Consider the following 18252-nt stretch of genomic DNA (forward strand, 5'->3'; position numbering starts at 1 on the left):
CGCCCCAGACACAAATACCAGTATAGGAACGAGTCAACAACACGATTTGGGTTTAACAGAATATGAGCTACATGAAAAGGAGCATTTTTCACGCGACAGTTTTTTAGTTTTCTAGGACAACTGACTGAGATCAATGTTACACTGTGCATAGAATGAAAACACCACATCTTCCAATCGAGCATTTTTGAAGGGACAATATACAGTTCATATAACCAATGTTTTAACTCAAGGACTTTGTGAAGGACCTTCACAGGTTCACAGGCCTAATCTTGAAGGATATGGCTTTCACGGAGTAGAAGGTCTTCCATCCCCTCCAGTTGACTCCAATCTGTGAGTTCAATCCCCACGTATAAAGACCGTTTGGGTTTGAGAAGTAACACGCGTCGTACCAATAACCTCCGACCGCGCTGACCGCACACTTGCTGCCCTGGTCTCGGTCGAAGGTGGAGAACTTCATACCGCTGTGGTAGGTGAGGGAGTCCCCTTGGTTCAAGCAGGAAACACAGGTCAGATGTTATGGAACCTATCAGAGCCCTGGTCAAAATCTGTCTACTATGTCACGGTGTGATCTAGGACCAGCCCCCTCCGTCATTTCTATGTAATACTATACACTATGATCTCTAATAAACTGATCCCAGATCAGCTCTAAGATGGTGTATCTGTACGGTCCCCCCCTGTCCTTTCTATGTAATACTATTCATTAGGATCTCTAATAAACTGATCCCAGATCAGCTCTAAGATGGTGTATCTGTACGGTCCCCCCTGTCCTTTCTATGTAATACTATTCATTAGGATCTCTAATAAACTGATCCCAGATCAGCTCTAAGATGGTGTATCTGTACGGTCCCCCCTGTCCTTTCTATGTAATACTATTCATTAGGATCTCTAATAAACTGATCCCAGATCAGCTCTAAGATGGTGTATCTGTACGGGTATTCACTCGGAATCAAACAGAACCGAATGAGGGAACTTAGCTGAACTCTGAACTAATGAATACAGCCCAGATGTTTCTCTAAGGAAGTTTAAACTGTTCTCATCTGAACTAATGAATACAGCCCAGATGTTTCTCTAAGGAAGTTTAAACTGTTCTCACCTGAACTAATGAATACAGCCCAGATGTTTCTCTAAGGAAGTTTAAACTGTTCTCACCTGAACTAATGAATACAGCCCAGATGTTTCTCTAAGGAAGTTTAAACTGTTCTCATCTGAACTAATGAATACAGCCCAGATGTTTCTCTAAGGAAGTCAACTGTTCTCATCTGAACTAATGAATACAGCCCACATGTTTCTCTAAGGAAGTTTAAACTGTTCTCATCTGGACTAATGAATACAGCCCAGATGTTTCTCTAAGGAAGTTTAAACTGTTCTCATCTGAACTAATGAATACAGCCCACATGTTTCTCTAAGGAAGTTTAAACTGTTCTCATCTGAACTAATGAATACAGCCCAGATGTTTCTCTAAGGAAGTTTAAACTGTTCTCATCTGAACTAATGAATACAGCCCAGATGTTTCTCTAAGGAAGTTTAAACTGTTCTCATCTGAACTAATGAATACAGCCCAGATGTTTCTCTAAGGAGGTTTAAACTGTTCTCACCTGCTCCTCCATCTTTAAAGCCAGTAACCTGGAGTTTGTAGCCATCCAGTTCAGGATCTGTGACTTTGGGAGAGATGTCTTTGGCGAAGGAGGATGTCTTTAGAAAGCACAGGCTTTCTGTCCGTCAAAGTCCTCCATGTCCACCCTCAACTCGTAAGTCATGTTTTTCAGGGTCAGGAGGTAGATGGTGTCCAGACCTGCATCGAACAGACGAGAGGGGAACCTTTTATTTAGAACAGAGATATTCAACTCTTACCCCTTACCAGGTTCACAGGCTGCTGGTTTTCTCTTCTACCTGGTAATTAATATCACCCACCTGGTGTCCCAGGTCTAAACCAGTCCCTGATGAAGAGGAACAATGTGAAAAAATGTAGTGGGCGCTGGCGTCGAGGTCAAGAGTTGAGTTTTTAAAAGGATCTCCATTTCTATCATGCAGATGTCTTTGGTCAGCACAGGAGAGTCATGTCTTTGGTCAGCACAGGAGAGTCATGTCTTTGGTCAGCACAGGAGAGTCATGTCTTTGGTCAGCACAGGAGAGTCATGTCTTTGGTCAGCACAGGAGAGTCATGTCTTTGGTCAGCACAGGAGAGTCATGTCTTTGGTCAGCACAGGAGAGCTTACTTCATTATTTTTTTTGTATATACTGTACCAGTCAAAAGTTTGGTGCTGTTGGAAAATAAATTCCAGTTGAAGCTGGTTGAGAGAATGCCGAGAGTGAACAAAGCTGTCATCAAGGCAAAAGGATGGCTACTTTGAAAAATCTCAAATATAAAATATATTTTGATTTTTAACACTTTTTTTTGGTTACTACATGATACCATATGTGTTATTTCATAGTTTTGATGTCTTCACTATTATTCTACAATGTAGAACATAGTAAAAAATTAAGAAAAACTCTGGAATGAGAAAGGTGTGTCCAAACTTTTGACTGGAAGTGAATATATTATTATATATATTAGTGAATATATTATTATATATATTAGTGAATATATTATTATATATGTTTTTGTACATGTCATTTTTGAACTGCTTTGGAGTAGTGTGGGAGGTTGCTTCTCTAGACTCACTGGTTTTACACACCGACTAAAGGGGATTGGTCCTGTTGGGATTTGGCCTTGTTGTGATTTGGCCCTGTTGTGATTTGGCCCTGTTGTGATTTGGCCCTGTTGGGATTTGGCCCTGTTGGGATTTGGCCCTGTTGGGATTTGGCCCTGTTGGGATTTGGCCCTGTTGGGATTTGGCCCTGTTGTGATTTGGCCCTGTTGGGATTTGGCCCTGTTGGGATTTGGCCCTGCCTAACTACTGACCGTCACAACAACCTCACTAACAGAGAAGTCAATTTAACAAACCACTGATTAATTTATATTATCCAGGGTTTTTCCATGGATGATCTGTCCTTGATGAGGCTTTTTGAAAGAAGTCCTTTACCCAGCCAGTACTCTCCTGCTGCGTGTCCAAAGCCGTTCTTGTACTGGTCCCATCCTCTGTAGAAGTTCACTGTTCCATCCATCCTCCTCTGAAACACCTGGAAGGAGGGGAAGAGGGGGGAGATGGAGGGGGGAGAGGGGGGAGATGGAGGGGGGAGAGGAGAAATTGTAAGCATCTAAAATTGTAAGCATCTAGGCCATGTCGTCACTCAGGAGAATCAACGGTTGATCAGACCTCTAATCTGGCAGAAAACAGTTGTCTTAAAATACTTCAACAAGATCAGTCTGTCGATGTAGCATGTTTTTGTTGATGCTATCTGGTCTGGAGGGGCTGAGGCCGACTCTAGTCTGGTCTGGAGGGGTTGAGGCCGACTCTAGTATGGTCTGGAGGGGTTGAGGCCGACTCTAGTCTGGTCTGGAGGGGTTGAGGCCGACTCTAGTCTGGTCTGGAGGGGTTGAGGCCGACTCTAGTCTGGTCTGGAGGGGTTGAGGCCGACTCTAGTCTGGTCTGGAGGGGTTGAGGCCGACTCTAGTCTGGTCTGGAGGGGTTGAGGCCGACTCTAGTCTGGTCTGGAGGGGTTGAGGCCGACTAGTCTGGTCTGGAGGGGTTGAGGCCGACTCTAGTCTGGTCTGGAGGGGTTGAGGCTGACTCTAGTCTGGTCTGGAGGGGTAGAGGCCGACTAGTATGGTCTGGAGGGGTAGAGGCCGACTCTAGTATGGTCTGGAGGGGTTGAGGCTGACTCTAGTCTGGTCTGGAGGGGTTGAGGCCGACTAGTATGGTCTGGAGGGGTAGAGGCCGACTCTAGTATGGTCTGGAGGGGTTGAGGCCGACTCTAGTATGGTCTGGAGGGGTTGAGGCCGACTCTTGTCTGGTCTGGAGGGGCTGAGGCCGACTCTTGTCTGGTCTGGAGGGGTTGAGGCCGACTCTAGTATGGTCTGGAGGGGTTGAGGCTGACTAGTCTGGTCTGGAGGGGTTGAGGCCGACTCTAGTATGGTCTGGAGGGGTTGAGGCTGACTAGTCTGGTCTGGAGGGGTTGAGGCCGACTCTAGTCTGGTCTGAACACTGGTTATGTACTCCGTTTAAATAGTTTCCTACTAGGTGACCTACTCACAGTCCATTTCCCTCCGTCGGTGTCCATATCACAGTAGACGTATCGAGGAGAGTTGGGTCCAGCAGGGTACATCCTGTAGACACCACTGGTCTTAGAGCCGTCGTTGTAGATATCAGCACAGTCCAGAGGCTGGAACATCAGCCCTTTAGAATGAACGGCTACTGACAGCAGCAACACGTGGAGAATCCTCAGGGCCTGGAACACAGAGAGCCTATTAAATGTGGATTTATTTTATGTAAGTCTGTGTGTGAAACATAATAATCTTCTGTTCAATATATGGAAATGTGTGTCTGTTTACATATAAACAGTCTGTAGTGGTAAAATGTTTCAGTTGTAAAATGAAGCCTTCAACTTACATGCATATTGTCGGGACGGTGAGCTGTCTTTCTCTCTTTCTCTCTTTCTCCAGTTGGTTTTCAAGCCCGACAAGAAAAATAATGTGATTGTGGCTCTTATCCATCCGTTTTGTGTACTTTTTAGAAGGGGTGGGTTGATCATGATTGGCTGATTTTATTATCAGGGAAGCAAACACGATTTCACAATATGGACATTTCCACTTCTGTAGTTTCCTGGACTCTGTCTTTTTAAACACAGTTTATCTTCTATCCATACAGCCTAAGTTTTCTCCATAACATGCGTGTACTCTACCTTTCTGCTCATATTTTGTTAGTCAATTGTTGAATGTTGTTTACACAGTCCGTTTCCCTCCCGTCAGGTTCCCTATCGCGGTCCGTTTCCCTCCCGTCTGGTTCCCTATCGCTGTCCGTTTCCCTCCCGTCAGGTTCCCTATCGCTGTCCGTTTCCCTCCCTCCCGTTTCCGACTCCCTCTGGAGGGGTCCGTTTCCCTCCCGTCTGGTTCCCTATCGCTGTCCGTTTCCCTCCCGTCTGGTTCCCTATCGTGGTCCGTTTCCCTCCCGTCTGGTTCCCTATCGTGGTCCGTTTCCCTCCCGTCAGGTTCCCTATCGCGGTCCGTTTCCCTCCCGTCTGGTTCCCTATCGCTGTCCGTTTCCCTCCCGTCAGGTTCCCTATCGCTGTCCGTTTCCCTCCCGTCTGGTTCCCTATCGCTGTCCGTTTCCCTCCCGTCAGGTTCCCTATCGCTGTCCGTTTCCCTCCCGTCTGGTTCCCTATCGTGGTCCGTTTCCCTCCCGTCTGGTTCCCTATCGCTGTCCGTTTCCCTCCCGTCTGGTTCCCTATCGCTGTCCGTTTCCCTCCCGTCTGGTTCCCTATCGCTGTCCGTTTCCCTCCCGTCTGGTTCCCTATCGCTGTCCGTTTCCCTCCCTCCCGTCTGGTTCCCTATCGCTGTCCGTTTCCCTCCCGTCAGGTTTCCCTATCGCAGGTCCGTTTCCCTCCCGTCTGGTTCCCTATCCCTATCGGTCCGTTTCCCTCCCTCCCGTCTGGTTCCCTATCGCTGTCCGTTTCCCTCCCGCTCAGGTTCCCTATCGCTGTCCGTTTCCCTCCCGTCTGGTTCCCTATCGCGGTCCGTTTCCCTCCCTCCCGTCTGGTTCCCTATCGTGGTCCGTTTTCCCTCCCGTCAGGTTCCCTATCGTGGTCCGTTTCCCTCCCGTCCAGGTTCCCTATCGCTGCGTTTCCCTCCCGTCAGGTTCCCTATCGCTGTCCGTTTCTCCCTCCCGTCTGGTTCCCTATCGCAGGGTCCGTTTCCCTCCCTCCCGTCTGGTTCCCTATCGGGGTCCGTTTCCCTCCCCAGGTTCCCTATCGAGGTCCGTTTCCCTCCCGTCTGGTTCCCTATCGCGTCCGTTTCCCTCCCTCCCGTCTGGTTCCCTGGTTCCCTATCGCGTCCGTTTCCCTCCCGTCAGGTTCCCTATCGCTGTCCGTTTCCCTCCCGTCTGGTTCCCTATCGCGGTCCGTTTCCCTCCCGTCTGGTTCCCTATCGCGGTCCGTTTCCCTCCCTCCCGTCTGGTTCCCTATCGGGTCAGGTTCCCTCCTCCCTATCGCGGTCCGTTTCCCTCCCGTCTGGTTCCCTATCGCGGTCCGTTTCCCTCCCTCCCGTCTGGTTCCCTATCGCGGTCCGTTTCCCTCCCGTCTGGTTCCCTATCGCGGTCAGGTTCCCTATCGTGGTCCGTTTCCCTCCCGTCTGGTTCCCTATCGCGGTCCGTTTCCCTCCCGTCTGGTTCCCTATCGCGGTCCGTTCCCTCCCTCCCGTCAGGTTCCCTATCGCGGTCCGTTTCCCTCCCGTCAGGTTCCCTATCGCGGTCCGTTTCCCTCCCGTCAGGTTCCCTATCGGGTCCGTTTCCCTCCCTCCCGTCAGGTTCCCTATCGTATGGTCCGTTCCCTCCCTCCCGTCAGGTTCCCTATCGCGTCCGGTCTTCCCCTCCCTCCCGTCAGGTTCCCTATCGCGTCCGGTTCCCTCCCTCCCGTCAGGTTCCCTATCGCGTCCATTTCCCTCAGGTTCCCTATCGCGTCCGTTTCCCTCCCGTCTGGTTCCCTATCGTCGCGTCCGTCAGGTTCCCTATCGCGGTCCGTTTCCCTCCCTCCCGTCAGGTTCCCTATCGCTGGTCCGTTTCCCTCCCGTCAGGTTCCCTATCGCGTCCGTTTCCCTCCCCGTCTGGTTCCCTATCGTGGTCCGTTTCCCTCCCTCCCGTCTGGTTCCCTATCGCGTCCGTTTCCCTCCGTCCCAGGTTCCCTATCGCGGTCCGTTTCCTCCCGTCAGGTTCCCTATCCTATCGGTCCGTTTCCCTCCCGTCTGGTTCCCTATCGCGGTCCGTTTCCCTCCCGTCTGGTTCCCTATCGCGGTCCGTTTCCCTCCCCTGGTTCCCTATCGTCCGTCCGTTCCCTTTCCCTCCCGTCTGGTTCCCTATCGCGGTCCGTTTCCCTCCCGTCAGGTTCCCTATCGCGGTCCGTTTCCCTCCCTCCCGTCTGGTTCCCTATCGCGGTCCGTTTCCCTCCCGTCTGGTTCCCTATCGCGGTCCGTTTCCCTCCCGTCTGGTTCCCTATCGCGTCCGTTTCCCTCCCTCCCGTCTGGTTCCCTATCGCGGTCCGTTTCCCTCCCGTCAGGTTCCCTATCGTGGTCCGTTTCCCTCCCGTCTGGTTCCCTATCGCGGTCCGTTTCCCTCCCGTCTGGTTCCCTATCGCGGTCCGTTTCCCTCCCTCCCGTCTGGTTCCCTATCGCGGTCCGTTTCCCTCCCGTCAGGTTCCCTATCGCGGTCCGTTTCCCTCCCTCCCGTCAGGTTCCCTATCGCGGTCCGTTTCCCTCCCTCCCGTCTGGTTCCCTATCGCGGTCCGTTTCCCTCCCGTCTGGTTCCCTATCGCGGTCCGTTTCCCTCCCGTCTGGTTCCCTATCGCGGTCCGTTTCCCTCCCGTCAGGTTCCCTATCGCGGTCCGTTTCCCTCCCTCCCGTCTGGTTCCCTATCGCGGTCCGTTTCCCTCCCGTCAGGTTCCCTATCGCTGTCCGTTTCCCTCCCTCCCGTCAGGTTCCCTATCGCGGTCCGTTTCCCCCTCCCTCCCGTCAGGTTCCCTATCGCGGTCCGTTTCCCTCCCCTCCCGTCAGGTTCCCTATCGCGGTCCGTTTCCCTCCCTCCCCAGGTTCCCTATCGCGGTCCGTTTCCCTCCCGTCAGGTTCCCTATCGCGGTCCGTTTCCCTCCCGTCAGGTTCCCTATCGCGGTCCGTTTCCCTCCCTCCCGTCTGGTTCCCTATCGCGGTCCGTTTCCCTCCCGTCAGGTTCCCTATCGCGGTCCGTTTCCCTCCCGTCAGGTTCCCTATCGCGGTCCGTTTCCCTCCCTCCCGTCAGGTTCCCTATCGCGGTCCGTTTCCCTCCCGTCTGGTTCCCTATCGCGGTCCGTTTCCCTCCCGTCAGGTTCCCTATCGCTCGGTCCGTTTCCCTCCCGTCTGGTTCCCTATCGCGGTCCGTTTCCCTCCCTCCCGTCTGGTTCCCTATCGCGGTCCGTTTCCCTCCCGTCTGGTTCCCTATCGCGGTCCGTTTCCCTCCCGTCAGGTTCCCTATCGCTGGTCCGTTTCCCTCCCGTCTGGTTCCCTATCGCGGTCCGTTTCCCTCCCTCCCGTCTGGTTCCCTATCGCGGTCCGGTTCCCTATCGCTGTCCGTTTCCCTCCCGTCTGGTTCCCTATCGCTGTCCGTTTCCCTCCCTCCGTCAGGTTCCCTATCGCGGTCCGTTTCCCTCCCGTCAGGTTCCCTATCGCGGTCCGTTTCCCTCCTCCCCGTCCAGGTTCCCCTATCGCGTCCGTTTCCCTCCCTCCCGTCTGGTTCCCTATCACGGTCCGTTTCCCTCCCGTCTGGTTCCCTATCGCGGTCCGTTTCCCTCCCGTCTGGTTCCCTATCGTCCGGTCCGTTTCCCTCCCCCCCGTCTGGTTCCCTATCGCGGTCCGTTTTCCCTCCCGTCTGGTTCCCTATCGCGGTCCGTTTCCCTCCCTCCCGTCTGGTTCCCTATCGCGGTCCGTTTCCCTCCCGTCTGGTTCCCTATCGCGGTCCGTTTCCCTCCCTCCCGTCTGGTTCCCTATCTGGTTTCCGTTTCCCTCCCGTCAGGTTCCCTATCGCGGTCCGTTTCCCTCTCCCGTCTGGTTCCCTATCGCGGTCCGTTTCCTCCCTCCCGTCAGGTTCCCTATCGCGGTCCGTTTCCCTCCCGTCTGGTTCCCTATCGCGGTCCGTTTCCCTCCCGTCAGGTTCCCTATCGCGTCCGTTTCCCTCCCTCCCGTCTGGTTCCCTATCCGTCCGTTTCTCCCTCCCGTCTGGTTCCCTATCGCGGTCCGTTTCCCTCCCGTCTGGTTCCCTATCGCGGTCCGTTTCCCTCCCGTCAGGTTCCCTAGGCGTCCGTTTCCCTCCCGTCTGGTTCCCTATCGCGTCCGTTTCCCTCCCGTCTGGTTCCCTATCGCGTCCGTTTCCCTCCCTCCCGTCTGGTTCCCTATCGCGGTCCGTTTCCCTCCCTCCCGTCTGGTTCCCTATCGCGGTCCGTTTCCCTCCCTCCCGTCTGGTTCCCTATCGCGGTCAGGTTCCCTATCGCGGTCCGTTTCCCTCCCGTCAGGTTCCCTATCGCGGTCCGTTTCCCTCCCGCCAGGTTCCCTATCGCGGTCAGGTTCCCTCCGTCAGGTTCCCTATCGCTAGGCTACCTGCTGGTTACTAGTCCAACGCTCTAACCACTAGACTACCTGCTGGTTACTAGTCCAACGCTCTAACCACTAGGCTACCTGCTGGTTACTAGTCCAACACTCTAACCACTAGACTACCTGCTGGTTACTAGTCCAACGCTCTAACCACTAGACTACCTGCTGGTTACTAGTCCAACGCTCTAACCACTAGACTACCTGCTGGTTACTAGTCCAACGCTCTAACCACTAGGCTACGCTGCCGCCCCTTTCTGTTCTTGACTCGTTAGATAGCTGGCTAGACTAACTTACCCCAAACAAATTGTAGATGACATGGCTAATTGAGTGATTCTCAGTTATAATTAAGTTATAATAATAGAATATTAAATATTTATGGGGCACCACTTGCCTGTTCTTAGTCAGGTAGGCCTCACACACCATAGAGAATGATAGAGGCCTCTAGTGGCCAGAAGGTGGTATTAAGGCCTTATACACACACCATAGAGAATGATAGAGGCCTCTAGTGGCCAGAAGGTGGTATTAAGGCCTTATACACACACCATAGAGAATGATAGAGGCCTCTAGTGGCCAGAAGGTGATATTAACATGGGCAGCACCACTGAGGGCTTCCACCATTTTAAAAGTAGTCAACTGGGTGGGACTTTCAACTTCATTAGCTGATCCCTCTTGGTGACCCTGTTGGAGTCATGTCAAACCGGGTCATCAGGAGGTTTTCAGCCAATCGTGAAGAAGAAAATGGACTACAAAATGGCGATTGCCTCAATGGAGCTACCGTGTGTGTGTGTGTGTGTGTGTGAGAGAGAGAGATGTGGCTGGGGGTCGTTGAAGGGTGAGATGTGGCTGGGGGTCGTTGAAGGGTGAGATGTGGCTGGGCTGGGGGTCGTTGAAGGGTGAGATGTGGCTGAGCTAAGGAGCTGTCCTGGAGTATAGCCAGGGTTGATTTAACCTGCACTCTGTGTGCTGCATCAGGACATTTCTATACAACCAGACTATATGATCATCACACTGGAAGCCAGCAGCAAAGAGACTACAGTTTAAATAGTGATGGGCGGTGTTGTGTAATGCAGGTGGAATAAATCAGTGTAATTGTCACGTCTGTATATTCCAGGTAGATGTGGAATATGATTCTATAATGTATACATCTGTATATTCCAGGTAGATGTGGAATATGATTCTATAATGTATATATCTGTATATTCCAGGTAGATGTGGAATATGATTCTATAATGTATATATCTGTATATTCCAGGTAGAATATGATTATATAATATATATCTGTATATTCCAGGTAGAATATGATTATATAATATATATCTGTATATTCCAGGTAGAGGTGGAATATGATTCTATAATATATCTCTGTATATTCCAGGTAGATGTGGAATATGATTCTATAATATATCTCTGTATATTCCAGGTAGATGTGGAATATGATTCTATAATATATCTCTGTATTCCAGGTAGATGTGGAATATGATTCTATAATATATCTCTGTGTAGTCCACGTAGATGTGGAATATGATTATATAATATATCTCTGTATTCCAGGTAGATGTGGAATATGATTCTATAATATATATCTGTGTAGTCCACGTAGATGTGGAATATGATTCTATAATATATCTCTGTGTAGTCCACGTAGATGTGGAATATGATTATATAATATATCTCTGTATATTCCAGGTAGATGTGGAATATGATTCTATAATGTATATATCTGTATATTCCAGGTAGATGTGGAATATGATTCTATAATGTATATATCTCTGTATATTCCAGGTAGAATATGATTATATAATATATCTCTGTGTATTCCAGGTAGATGTGGAATATGATTCTATAATATATCTCTGTGTATTCCAGGTAGATGTGGAATATGATTCTATATTATATCTCTGTATATTCCAGGTAGATGTGGAATATGATTCTATAATATATCTCTCTATTCCAGGTAGATGTGGAATATGATTCTATAATATATCTCTCTATTCCAGGTAGATGTGGAATATGATTCTATAATATATCTCTGTAGTCCACGTAGATGTGGAATATGATTATATAATATATCTCTGTGTAGTCCACGTAGATGTGGAATATGATTCTATATTATATCTCTGTATATTCCAGGTAGATGTGGAATATGATTCTATAATATATCTCTCTATTCCAGGTAGATGTGGAATATGATTCTATAATATATCTCTCTATTCCAGGTAGATGTGGAGGTGTACAGGAGAGACTCTAAGAAGCTTCCAGGTTTAGGAGAACCAGACATCGACTGGGAGGAGAGTGTTTACCTGAATCTGATCTTAATGAAGGTTGGTATGACAACAAGCTCATTCCCAGGCTGTCTCCCGTCCCAGTACTAACCAGGCCCGACCCTGAACAGGCCGTCCCAGTACTAACCAGGCCCGACCCTGAACAGGCTGTCTCCCGTCCCAGTACTAACCAGGTCCGACCCTGAACAGGCTGTCTCCCGTCCCAGTACTACCAGGCCCGACCCTGAACAGGCCGTCCCAGTACTAACCAGGCCCGACCCTGAACAGGCTGTCCCAGTACTACCAGGCCCGACCCTGAACAGGCCGTCCCAGTACTAACCAGGCCCGACCCTGAACAGGCTGTCCCAGTACTAACCAGGCCCGACCCTGAACAGGCCGTCCCAGTACTAACCAGGCCCGACCCTGAACAGGCCGTCCCAGTACTAACCAGGCCCGACCCTGAACAGGCCGTCCCAGTACTAACCAGGCCCGACCCTGAACAGGCCGTCCCAGTACTAACCAGGCCCGACCCACTCGCATGTCTCTCTCAGATATCTACATTTTTATTAGCCATTGCCCGTCACATGATCGGATCCTTCGAGCAGCCATCTCGGGTCCTTCGAGCAGCCATCTCGGGTCCTTCGAGCAGCCATCTCGGGTCCTTCGAGCAGCCATCTCGGGTCCTTCGAGCAGCCATCTCGGGTCCTTCGAGCAGCCATCTCGGGTCCTTCGAGCAGCCATCTCGGGTCCTTCGAGCAGCCATCTCGGGTCCTTCGAGCAGCCATCTCGGGTCCTTCGAGCAGCCATCTCGGGTCCTTCGAGCAGCCATCTCGGGTCCTTCGAGCAGCCATCTCGGGTCCTTCGAGCAGCCATCTCGGGTCCTTCGAGCAGCCATCTCGGGTCCTTCGAGCAGCCATCTCGGGTCCTTCGAGCAGCCATCTCGCGTCCTTCGAGCAGCCATCTCGGGTCCTATTGTAAAGCAGCCATCTCGGGTCCTTTGAGCAGCCATCTTAAATGGGTCCTTCGAGCAGCCATCTCGGGTCCTTCGAGCAGCCATCTCGGGTCCTTCGAGCAGCCATCTCGGGTCCTTCGAGCAGCCATCTCGCGTCCTTCGAGCAGCCATCTCGCGTCCTTCGAGCAGCCATCTCGCGTCCTTCGAGCAGCCATCTCGCGTCCTTCTCACAGGCTACAAGTGAAGACAGCCACATCAGGGACGCAGTTGAGCCCTTCCTTATATTGAAGATGTTGGAAGAACTGTCCACATTTTCTTTGAACCTTTTCATCAGCCAACGAGATGAGTAAGGCCTAACGAACCACAAAAAGTAACCTATGTCAATTTACTATTCCCCATAGTACAAAAGTTGACCTATTCTGTGTAAGAAAAATAAATATTCCAAACATTAGTCTGGGACAGAATATAATGGATCCCAAATGACCACTAGCATCAATGGGGCTGATTCAACAGATCAGACCGTTCCGCTGAAAATGTTGACAAACTATTCAGCTTTTTTCTCCAAATAAGCGCAGCAATGCACACGGCAGGAGGCCATCTACTGTATGCTGCTCTGTACCATCACTCATTCATATATCCTTATGTACATATTCTTTATCCCCTTACACTGTGTATAAGACAGTAGTTTTGGAATTGTTAGTTAGATTACGTGTTGGTTATCACTGCATTGTCGGAACTAGAAGCACAAGCATTTCGCTACACTCGCATTTAACATCTGCTAACCATGTGTATGTGACAAATAAAATTTGATTTGATTTGAGCACCAATGTTCCTAAATGCAATTGATTAGCGGGAAACAACTGGTATCAAAAGTGTTTCTGCGTGTAATGCTGTCTGATAAAGGGGCATTTATGGTGGAAACTGGAAACTGACATACTGTCTGTGTGTGCCAGTTTGACTGTCTGTGTTTGACTGTCTGTGTTTGACTGTCTGTGTTTGGCTGTCTGTGTTTGGCTGTCTGTGTAGGCCAGTTTGACTGTCTGTGTGTGCCAGTTTGGCTGTCTGTGTAGGCCAGTTTGACTGTCTGTGTGTGCCAGTTTGACTGTCTGTGTTTGGCTGTCTGTGTAGGCCAGTTTGGCTGTCTGTGTTTGGCTGTCTGTGTATGCCAGTTTGGCTGTCTGTGTTTGGCTGTCTGTGTAGGCCAGTTTGGCTGTCTGTGTTTGGCTGTCTGTGTATGCCAGTTTGGCTGTCTGTGTTTGGCTGTCTGTGTAGGCCAGTTTGGCTGTCTGTGTAGGCCAGTTTGGCTGTCTGTTTGACTGTCTGTGTTTGGCTGTCTGTGTTTGGCTGTCTGTGTGTGCCAGTTTGGCTGTCTGTGTGTGCCAGTTTGGCTGTCTGTGTGTGCCAGTTTGGCTGTCTGTGTGTGCCAGTTTGGCTGTCTGTGTGTGCTAGTTTGGCTGTCTGTGTGTGCCAGTTTGGCTGTCTGTGTGTGCCAGTTTGACTGTCTGTGTGTGCCAGTTTGACTGTCTGTGTGTGCCAGTTTGGCTGTCTGTGTGTGCCAGTTTGGCTCTCTGTGTGTGCCAGTTTGGCTCTCTGTGTGTGCCAGTTTGGCTCTCTGTGTGTGGCTGTCTGTGTAGGCCAGTTTGGCTGTCTGTGTTTGGCTGTCTGTGTATGCCAGTTTGGCTGTCTGTGTTTGGCTGTCTGTGTATGCCAGTTTGGCTGTCTGTGTTTGGCTGTCTGTGTAGGCCAGTTTGGCTGTCTGTTTGACTGTCTGTGTTTGGCTGTCTGTGTTTGGCTGTCTGTGTGTGCCAGTTTGGCTGTCTGTGTGTGCCAGTTTGGCTGTCTGTGTGTGCTAGTTTGGCTGTCTGTGTGTGCCAGTTTGGCTGTCTGTGTGTGCCAGTTTGACTGTCTGTGTATGCCAGTTTGGCTGTCTGTGTTTGGCTGTCTGTGTAGGCCAGTTTGGCTGTCTGTGTTTGGCTGTCTGTGTATGCCAGTTTGGCTGTCTGTGTTTGGCTGTCTGTGTAGGCCAGTTTGGCTGTCTGTGTATGCCAGTTTGGCTGTCTGTGTTTGGCTGTCTGTGTAGGCCAGTTTGGCTGTCTGTTTGACTGTCTGTGTTTGGCTGTCTGTGTTTGGCTGTCTGTGTGTGCCAGTTTGGCTGTCTGTGTGTGCCAGTTTGGCTGTCTGTGTGTGCTAGTTTGGCTGTCTGTGTGTGCCAGTTTGGCTGTCTGTGTGTGCCAGTTTGACTGTCTGTGTGTGCCAGTTTGACTGTCTGTGTGTGCCAGTTTGGCTGTCTGTGTGTGCCAGTTTGGCTCTCTGTGTGTGCCAGTTTGGCTGTCTGTGTGTGCCAGTTTGGCTGTCTGTGTGTGCCAGTTTGGCTGTCTGTGTGTGCCAGTTTGGCTGTCTGTGTGTGCCAGTTTGGCTGTCTGTGTGTGCCAGTTTGGCTGTCTGTGTGTGCCAGTTTGGCTGTCTGTGTGTGCCAGTTTGGCTGTCTGTGTGTGCCAGTTTGGCTGTCTGTGTGTGCCAGTTTGGCTGTCTGTGTGTGCCAGTTTGGCTGTCTGTGTGTGGCTGTCTGTGTGTGGCTGTCTGTGTGTGCCAGTTTGGCTGTCTGTGTGTGCCAGTTTGACTGTGTGTGCCAGTTTGACTGTGTGTGCCAGTTTGACTGTGTGTGCCAGTTTGACTGTGTGTGCCAGTTTGACTGTCTGTGTGTGCCAGTTTGGCTGTCTGTGTGTGCCAGTTTGGCTGTCTGTGTGTGCCAGTTTGGCTGTCTGTGTGTGCCAGTTTGGCTGTCTGTGTGTGCCAGTTTGACTGTCTGTGTATTCCAGTTGGCTGTCTGTGACATATAGGCCTATGGGATAACACGCCATTCACGCGGGATAACACGCCATTCACGCGGGATAACACACCATTCACGCGGGATAACACGCCATTCACGCGGGATAACACGCCATTCACGCGGGATAACACGCCATTCACGCGGGATAACACGCCATTCACGCGGGATAACACGCCATTCACGCGGGATAACACGCCATTCACGCGGGATAACACGCCATTCACGCGGGATAACACGCCATTCACGCGGGATAACACGCCATTCACGCGGGATAACACGCCATTCACGCGGGATAACACGCCATTCACGCGGGATAACACGCCATTCACGCGGGATAACACGCCATTCACGCGGGATAACACGCCATTCACGCGGGATAACACGCCATTCACACGGGATAACACGCCATTCACACGGGATAACACGCCATTCACGCGGGATAACACGCCATTCACGCGGGATAACACGCCATTCACGCGGGATAACACGCCATTCACGCGGGATAACACGCCATTCACACGGGATAACACGCCATTGATAGTGATAGCCTAATATTGTCACCCATCACACTTTTTAATAAAAATGTTATTTATTAAATCTTTTCCCCTTTTTCTCCCCAATTTCGATCTTGTCTCATCGTTGCAACTCCCCAAACCGGCTCGGGAGGCGAAGGTGGAGTCGTGCGTTCTCTGAAACATGACATGCCAAACCGCGCTCCTTTAACACCCGCCAGCCTGACCCGGAAGTCAGCCGCACCAATGTGTCGGAGGAAACACTGTTCAACTGGCGACTGAAGTCAGCCTGCAGACACCCGGCCCGCCACAAGGAGTCGCTAGAGAGCGATGAGCTTTACTTGGCTCGTGGCTCTCTAGCGACTCCTTGTGGCAGGCCCGGGTGTCTGCAGGCTGACTTCAGTTGCCAGTTGAATGAACCCAGGTCTGTAGTATCACCTCTAGCACTGCGATGCAGTACCTTAGACCGCTGGGCCACTTGTAATTTTCCAGGAAACTCCAGTTCAGAATATGGTTGAATAAAACCAAGTTCATGACTTTTTTTTTTTTTTTTTTTTTCCTATCAGCTGGACTATGTGGTGACGTGTGCCGTCTGCACGCGCTCAGACGCAGGAGACATCCACATTCACAGGAAGAAGTCTCAGGTAAGAGACAGGACTCTTCAGACTACATCCCATTGGATTTACTGATGTAGCTATGGATAGATGGGCCTCTACAGAACCTGACCCACTAACTCTGTCTCTCTCTCTCTCCCTCGCTCTCTCTCTCTCCCTCGCTCTCTCTCTCTCCCTTTCTCGCTCTCTCTCTCTCCCTTTCTCGCTCTCTCTCTCCCCCTTTCTCGCTCTCTCTCTCCCCCTTTCTCGCTCTCTCTCTCCCCCTTTCTCTCTCTCCTCATCCTTATCTTTCCCTTACTTTCTCTCTCTCGTCACAGCAAGTGTATGCGTCACCAAGTAAACACGCCATGGACAGTAAAGGGGAGGAGTCTAAGATGAGCTACCCCAACATCTTCTTCATGATTGACAACTTTGAGGAGGTAACCGTGACAACCGCCCACAATCCCCTCCTCCCCAATCAGGCACCTGACAGGTTGTGATTGACTGCCGGGGCCTCTAGAAGGGCCCCCTGGGAGATGGGCTGTGTATTGAAGTGTGACCTGGGGTGTATTCATTATTCGGTCTCCGTGGCAACCCGGAAAACATTTACTCCAAATGGAAAACGTTTTACAATGAAAACGAGAGTTTCTATTGGACAAATTCAGGTAGGAACCTCCCCAGTTTCATTTCCATTTTCTCTGTTTTCTTCCGTTGGTTCGTTAGAGGAAACGGTTTCCGTTGCAAAACGTTTTAGCAACAGACCAGACATTTGTTTTGCAACGGAATCTAACTACTGAATACACCCCTGATGCTGTCGGTCCATTTCAAAGCCACTACTGCATTGATCCCCTGATTCTAGTGTATTAACCTCATGGCAGACGAGGTCAGTTACAAATGGATTGTTTTCCTGGGAAGGAAATCGATGACTTTCTCTAACGTTTTTACAGTGAAAATATAAAACAGCAGTGATTTGAACCGGTCTTTTCAGTTCCTGGTATCAGCTTTCTCAGCTAAACGACATGACTCTGCAAACATACTTGTAAACAGACACTCCGTATTCTAACGCAGCGATTCTCAACTGGTTTTGATTCGGGAAACATAATTGAACCAGGTTGTCTGTCGCGACTTAATATTCACATCACGAAAAATAATATAGAAAACTATTTTTTTTAATGCTATATGGATATTTAATTGCCCAATTATATGACTTTAAAATGTTGCCCATATTCTTGAAGAATGTAAAGTTCACTGGTTTCAGACAACGACAACCAAATCCACTTAATAGCGCTGCTGATCATTTAAATCACAGTATTTTTTTAGTTATTTTAAAAATACATACATTACATATAGTATAATATACAGTACCAGTTAAAAGTTTGGACACACCTGCTCATTCCAGGGTTTTTCTTTATTTTTACTATTTTCTACATTGTAGAATAATAGTGAAGACATCAGAACTATAAAATAACACATATGGAATCATGTAGTAACCAAAAAAGGTGTTAAACAAATCAAAATATATTTGAGATTCTTCAAAGTAGCCATCCTTTGCCTTGATGACAGCTTTGCACACTCTTGGCATTCTCTCAACCAGCTTTTAAAATGGTATTTTTCTTTAACCTTTCTTTAACTAGGCCAGTCAGTCAAGAATCAATTCTTATTTACAATGACAGCCTACCCCGGCTAAACCCGGACGACGCTGGGCCAATTGTGCGCTGCCCTATGGGACTCCCAATCACGTCCGGATGTGATACAGCCTGGATTCGAACCAGGGACTGTAGTGATGCCTCTTATACCCCTGCGCCACTCGGGAGTCCTAAGGCTTTTCAATTAACAGGTGTGTTTTGTTAAAAGTGAATTTGTGGAATTTCTTTACTTAATGGGTTCGAGCCTATCAGT

General features: G+C 50.0%; 1 protein-coding gene and 1 pseudogene across 1 annotated transcript in view; one reads left to right on the forward strand and one right to left on the reverse strand.

Annotated features, from left to right (window-relative positions):
* kiaa0930 overlaps positions 1–18252 on the forward strand; it is a 67404-nt gene that overhangs the window by 30726 nt on the left and 18426 nt on the right. Inside the window, exons 4-6 of the mRNA XM_052504669.1 lie at positions 11422–11526; positions 16327–16404; positions 16692–16793. Coding sequence (XP_052360629.1) covers positions 11422–11526; positions 16327–16404; positions 16692–16793 — 285 coding nt within the window. The remainder of the gene's footprint in view (positions 1–11421; positions 11527–16326; positions 16405–16691; positions 16794–18252) is intronic.
* Positions 71–4602, reverse strand: LOC127920670 (microfibril-associated glycoprotein 4-like; annotated as a pseudogene).

This window comes from Oncorhynchus keta, unplaced genomic scaffold (assembly GCF_023373465.1).
Source record: "Oncorhynchus keta strain PuntledgeMale-10-30-2019 unplaced genomic scaffold, Oket_V2 Un_contig_2021_pilon_pilon, whole genome shotgun sequence".
Classification (NCBI taxonomy): Eukaryota; Metazoa; Chordata; class Actinopteri; order Salmoniformes; family Salmonidae; genus Oncorhynchus; species Oncorhynchus keta.